The sequence below is a fragment of the Lonchura striata genome, chromosome 20 (assembly GCF_046129695.1).
Source record: "Lonchura striata isolate bLonStr1 chromosome 20, bLonStr1.mat, whole genome shotgun sequence".
In the NCBI taxonomy this organism is placed as follows: domain Eukaryota; kingdom Metazoa; phylum Chordata; class Aves; order Passeriformes; family Estrildidae; genus Lonchura; species Lonchura striata.
This window is the reverse complement of record NC_134622.1, coordinates 891,248-897,247: the sequence shown is the minus strand read 5'-3', so window position 1 is coordinate 897,247 and position 6,000 is coordinate 891,248. Positions and strand designations below refer to the sequence as shown.

Here is a 6,000-nt window from a genome sequence, read left to right as displayed (position 1 = left end):
GGGCACGCAGAGCATAGCTCTGTTCCTTGTCCCGGGGGAAGGCAGCAACAGACTAGCACCATCCCGGAAGCTGAGCTGATCCTGACTCACCATTCCTTTACACCAGAGCTCCATTTGTGCTCCAGAGATGTCTGGTGGTGGCTCTAGGAAGGCAGAGGAGAGCCATATCAGACAATCCCACACCAACAAAGGGACCAACAAAGAACTCACACAAGTCACATTTACAAACACAAGTACGTAATGTTTATTCTTAAGTTTCCAATTTATTACAAGTACAGCCCTTTACAGAAACCCCTTCCCCCCAAATGACACTGATTTTTAGAAAACGTGCAGTTCCAAAGGTTCCACTGTGGAGGACCTGCAGGAAGTGTTCTCTAGGAAACAAGACAAAACAGCCTCTGAAGGGATGTGTGAGATACAAATGTCAGCACTATTCTGTGGGGCAGGGATTGAGGCTGAGGAGAGGGAAGGGGCTGGAAACTTGCCTCATCTGCAATCGTAGACAGTCCAGAACTGAAAACAAGCACCTGTTAAAAAAACCCCAAAACTAAAACATTCACAAAACTAGGGTGCAATTTGTAACGGATGATTCTTTTCTCCTCAAATCCAAGAGCTACAACAGCTGCTTCTGCTTTTTTCTTACAAAACCAGTACTGAACAGCCCAATGGCCCATTTGTTCCACAAGAAACAATTCTGGGATAAGATGTTCAAGCCCTGATTGTATCATCCAAACCTGTCATGATGGAGAGGAAGAGAGAATGAGAAAACAAATCCTCTTCTTAGGGAAAAGTCAGCATCTGGGACAGCAAGAGCTGGTCCTGGGCCATGGCACAGGATCTTCCTCTCCCTCCACAAAGTCCCCTGATGTTAACTCCTGCTACTTACTGGTAGGAAAATGAGTTTTAAAGAGGAGGAAAACAAAAAGCAAACACCATTTTATATAAACTGTACATGTGCCAAAGCAAGACAAGGGTATCTTACAGGTGTTCTTTGTACAAGATCAAAGCTAGAAACAAGCCACTTTCAACTAAAAAATTAATTTAAAAAGTAACAGCTGCTCCCCTAGCCTTGGAGCTCTCCTTGGGCTGCGCAGACACCCACACTCTCCAGTTTGCTGCTGGCACTCCAAAGGGCTGCATGACTGCATGCAGGTCCAAGTGAGCAGGGAGCTTCCTCTTGGCATATACAGGTGGGGAGCTGAGCTCAGAGCCTTCCTTGCACTGAGACCTCCAGGGATTGCTTCCCAAGGAGAGGGGAAAGCAGGAGCACCTCAGAGCAGTGGTGTTGGGATGCTGGTAAAAACCAGACCGCAGTACACCTAAGTGCTTGCTTGCCCCACACAGCCTGGAACTGGGGCTCAGAATTAACACCATAATTATATATAGGCAAGCCTGAGTAGCCCATTGGCCTGATGGCACCCAGTCCTTCTGTGGAGCAACACGATCCCCCCCCTGCACCAGCTTGAGGCTGGTGTGCTCGCATGATTGGCATCAAACGGTCCCACCATGCTTTGGCTGCTTGCAGAGGCAAGGAAGCAATTTATTCCAGGAAACCAGCAGTGCCCGAGCTGGAGCAGGCTGGTATTTCTCTGCCCAGCCAAGCTTGGCCAGGCCCTCCCCTTGCCCTCCCACCTTCCCTTCCCGTCAGGACAGACTTATGAAGAGCTTTATAGATTTTGGAGGAAGCATTAAGTCATCATCACTCAATGGATGACCAAATACTTGAGGAAATTGCAGAAAAATTAAAAATAGGATGGGCCCAAGGGAAGGCTGGATTAATAGAGAAGTGCCCCCGCTGCTTCTCAACTCCCTCCAGACACCCCATCCAACTGCCTGGCAGGACCAGAAGGCCTGCTCCAGTTCTGGCTCTCCTCCTAGCCTCCCCATCCCTCATTTCTTCCTTTTCCGCCCCCGGGAATGTTCAAGAGGCTCTGACTCACTGTCCCCTTCCTGCTCCTCCAGTCCCTGGCACCTGGCAGAGAGCTTCCTGCGTTTCCTGCGTGCATACGTGTGGCCTGGCAGGTGTTTGTGCACCATGTCAATCAAACACTGCTCTGTCTTCTCCAGGCAAGACAGTACATGACTCCCGTTCTGGTTGTAGCGCTCGGCATTGGAGAACACCTGCTTCATGTCAGAGAGGAACTCCTGCACAGAGCGGTAATTGCCACAAGAGCACTTGCTCTGCATCGTCTGGAAGTCCATGGGGTTGCTGATGACCTCAAAGTAGTCTTCAGCTTCCTCCGTGGTCACTGGCTCCCTGCCAAAGGAAGGGCCACAGGGATAGAAGGGAATGCCGACCCTGGCACCACTGCAGAGAAGTGTGGTCCCACCACCCCTTCCCCCCTGTGGCACCCCTGACCTGCAGCCCCACAGTGGTGCAACAAGCCCAAGCAATACTTCTACAGTGTTACAGATACATCAGACAGGAAAGGGAAGCACAGGAGCCCAGGGGGCTGGTTCAGGCATAGGGAATGTCCACACCTTCCCTCGATCACAGCACCTCCTTCAGTGCTCCATAAATCCTGGGGGCAATAGAGAACATCTACCTCCTGCATCAGCCCCTTGTCTGCCACCTCAGAAGGGCACCACATCTTTAGTCCAGCAGAAGACTGAGAACATGGTGGTTCTTCTGAAGCAGCTTCTTCCCAGGTAAGACTTGCATTTGGAGCCCTATGTCTCCCAGGTAGATCTGGCAGGACTGCACAACAGCCAGCCCACATCCCCACACCGCCTGTGGCGAGTCCTGCCCACAGAGGAGGAAGATGCCACTTGCCCTCACCTGAAGGGCCAGCTGAAGCGGTACTTGATCAGCTTGCTGAGGATTTCCTCACACTTCTGCAGCTCAAGGTTCTGGCGACGCGCTGTCCTCTTCGTCTGAAGGACCTGCCCACACAAAGGGTGTTGGTAAAAGGAGGGAACTGCTGCAGGCTTTGGGGTTCAGCTAACAGCCCTGAGGCCAAAAGGAGCTAGTTCTTAGCACAGCCAGGACATTTCTTCCCTCTGAACATGGTGAGAGGCTGGCACTGGCTGCCCAGAGGAGCTGTGGCTGCCCCATCCCTGGAAGTATTCATTGACAGCTCGGACAGAGCTTGGCACAAGCTGGTCCAGTGGTGCCAAGCCCTGCACATGGCAGAGGGGTTGGAATGAGATGCATTTAGGACCTCTTCTAAGCCAGGCCATTCTGTGATTATGACATACAGCAGCTGCTTGGGTTCAGGACAGCAGCCCCACTCAGGAGCTTGATGGCAACAGCTCACAAACTGCCCAGCTCTCCTCTGGTAGCAGGTGGCTTTTTCAAAATAAGTTCAAAGACAATATGGCCACAACAAGCAGGCAAAAAATAAATGCCAGCAAATGAGAGAATATGAATTCCCTCTCCCTGCCTTCTCTTGAACTTGCAGTGGGCAGCACCTGAGGCAGACGGAGAAGCATTTGTGCTGCTGTTCTGCCCTGGCAGAGCTGACTGTGCCATTTCAAATCCCAGGGAGCAGCTGGTGCCCCGAGCACTGCCGTCCCCGTGCAGGCTCAGCACAAGGTCACTCATGTGCCCCGAGACTCCGAACAGGTCACACCCAGCATGGGTGCATCCTCATAGATTCTGCAGCACAGCTCATGGGACATCACTGCTGAGGAAATACTGAATGACAGGAAAGCTCCACAGCAGAGGGTACTCACTATTGTGACCCAGCTCCAGTCTCTTCCCAGGACAAATGATAAATCATGGCAAAGTCCTCTTCTCTGAGCCAGTGTGCTGTTCAAGTAAGATTTTCCCCACTGGAATATCCCTCTGTGCTAGCTGTGGCTGTCAATGCTGGGCTTGCTTGCCCTTCAGTGTCTAACACAGACCACTAAACACAGTCCCTCAGAGCCCACAGCCCATGACCAAGGAGAGTGACCGGCACACCAGCACCACTAGTGCTGGTCATGCCACAGATGGCTGATCTGCAGGACGCTGTGACGTGGCTGTGGGGCTGGAGTATCCTCACGTATGCCCTATGGCTTGGTGCTCCCCAGAGTCAGTCGCTGTAGCTCCCCCCACGCAGCACGCACAGACTGCGCTGTGCAGGAGCCTATGGCTTTATTCTTTAAATATCAAGTGAAACCTAAACCAGCCAAATTATATCCTGGAAGTTGGGGAGTGACCATACAGACAACAACTGTCATAAAATGGCCAAGGCTGGGGAGCAAGGGTCCAGCATTGCTGGCATTCCCTGGCCATCCAGGACTCCCTCACTTCCCCCACCTCTCTGCAGAGACATATGGATACTATTTAAAACCCTTTAACAAGCTGCAGGCTGCCGGCTGCTCAAGGGGACAATGTGTGAAATCGGCTGGGGAGGGATGCCTGGCATATCTGGGCTCTGTCTGCTGTAGGCCCTTAAGGATATGTATCTTTTGTTAACCCAGCCCAATCCGGGCTTCCACTAGGATTCAGAGCATTTCTCTATGAAGGGAAGGGAGGAAGCATGCCACCTGTTTGATATATAACCCACAATGTGAACAGTCTCCAGGGAGAAATTTGACTCTTACCAGCTCATCGATGTCTGCACCGTTGACAGGTGCCGTGCGCTGCCGGGGTCCCCGCACAGTATGCAGCGTCTGCTTCTTCCTCTGGTGCCTTCCCTGCCTCAAGGAGTACATGGAGCCCTGCTTGCCCCGGGCTGCCTTCCTGGGCCTCACTGAAACATATAAGCCATGGGCTTAGAGGCCTGGGTGCACCTGGAAGCAGACAACTACCCTTTGCCTTCCATGCTAGGCTGAGCCTCACTCAGGCTGGTGAGCTCAGGGACCACCCAGCTTCATCTCAGCTACATTCTCACACTTTCTGCAGAGGGGATCTGTGGGTCATCACTGCCTGCCTGAAGAGGCCATGGCTAGCAACACCCTGCTGCTAAAAGGGTACTCACACACAGCAGATCCTCAAGTTCCTGGATCATCCACTGCAGGTTACAGCAAACCCTTAGTGCCTGCAGCACTAAGAGACCCCCATGCATCAAGGCTTGAGGGAAAGACAGGAAAGCAATGCAAGCACAGACAGTGGTCTCAAACAGCAACATACCCTCTGAAAGCACTGGAAGCAGAAACCTTGAGTTTCCTCAGTTTCCTGCTGCCCCTTTGCTCCTCACAGTTTTGGGGATGGGTCTTTTTCCAAGTGGCCCACACAGTGTGATAAGCCCCTCTGAGAAGGGAACCGTGGGCAGGGGGAGTGTCAAATTACTGCAGCTGGGAGCTGCTCTATGTGCCACAAGTGGGAAACAATGGGATTTTATTCCCTAAGACTTGGGGCTGCCACATTACATCCTACAGAAATGCACTTGCCTGTGTGAGTCTGACTCTCAGAGCTCCACACTGGTGGCAATGCAAGCATGCTGACGCACTCCCTTGTCTTAAATTTCTCCCATGACCCCTCTGTACAAGGAGAATGTGTTTGCCATCCTAAGTCAAAGCCCTTCCACCTGATCCCAAGTCCTTGAGCTGTATCCAGCACACTGGAAACCTCAGCTGCAGTCTCTGACCCAGCCCTGTCCCATAAATCATCATGCTGGGCGTGCGGCGAGGCAGCAGGACGTCCACCTGCTGTCGCTCCACTTGTGTGTCAAGCGTGCAGCACGTGCTAAATGTCTGACAATCCAACACTCTAGGTTAGATCCCTCAGGATAAACGCCTTGAGGATCAATGTGATTTCTCTATTAAAACAAAAGTTTTCCATGGTGACCTTTCCATGTTAATGCTCTCTAAAGCCAGGGGTTGCATTTAGCACTTTATTTTTAGTGACTGTAACCCTCTTTTGCTATTGTTTGGAAAGCTTGGCTCAGCTCCTGCCTTGGCCATGCAACACAGGCTAAACACACTCCAAGTGTAGACATGGATACACCGCAGAACAACAAGCAGTATGCACAGCCGTGGCATCAGCGAGCCTTCCTGAAACCAGAATAAAGTAAGGGAATCAAGGCTCAGGCCTGCATGGAAACCCTCAAAAGAACTTGGGATAATCATCTG

At 51.8% G+C, this 6,000-nt stretch overlaps 1 protein-coding gene across 1 annotated transcript in view; it reads right to left on the bottom strand.

Moving 5' to 3' along the window:
- Positions 1–220: 220 nt before the first annotated feature.
- BAZ1B (bromodomain adjacent to zinc finger domain 1B) overlaps positions 221–6,000 on the bottom strand; it is a 43,509-nt gene continuing 37,729 nt past the window's right edge. The window contains exons 17-19 of the mRNA XM_021540375.1: positions 4,531–4,679; positions 2,780–2,883; positions 221–2,257 (exon numbers count right to left, since the gene is read on the bottom strand). Of these exons, the coding sequence (XP_021396050.1) occupies positions 1,891–2,257; positions 2,780–2,883; positions 4,531–4,679 (620 nt within the window). The 3' untranslated portion in view covers positions 221–1,890. The remainder of the gene's footprint in view (positions 2,258–2,779; positions 2,884–4,530; positions 4,680–6,000) is intronic.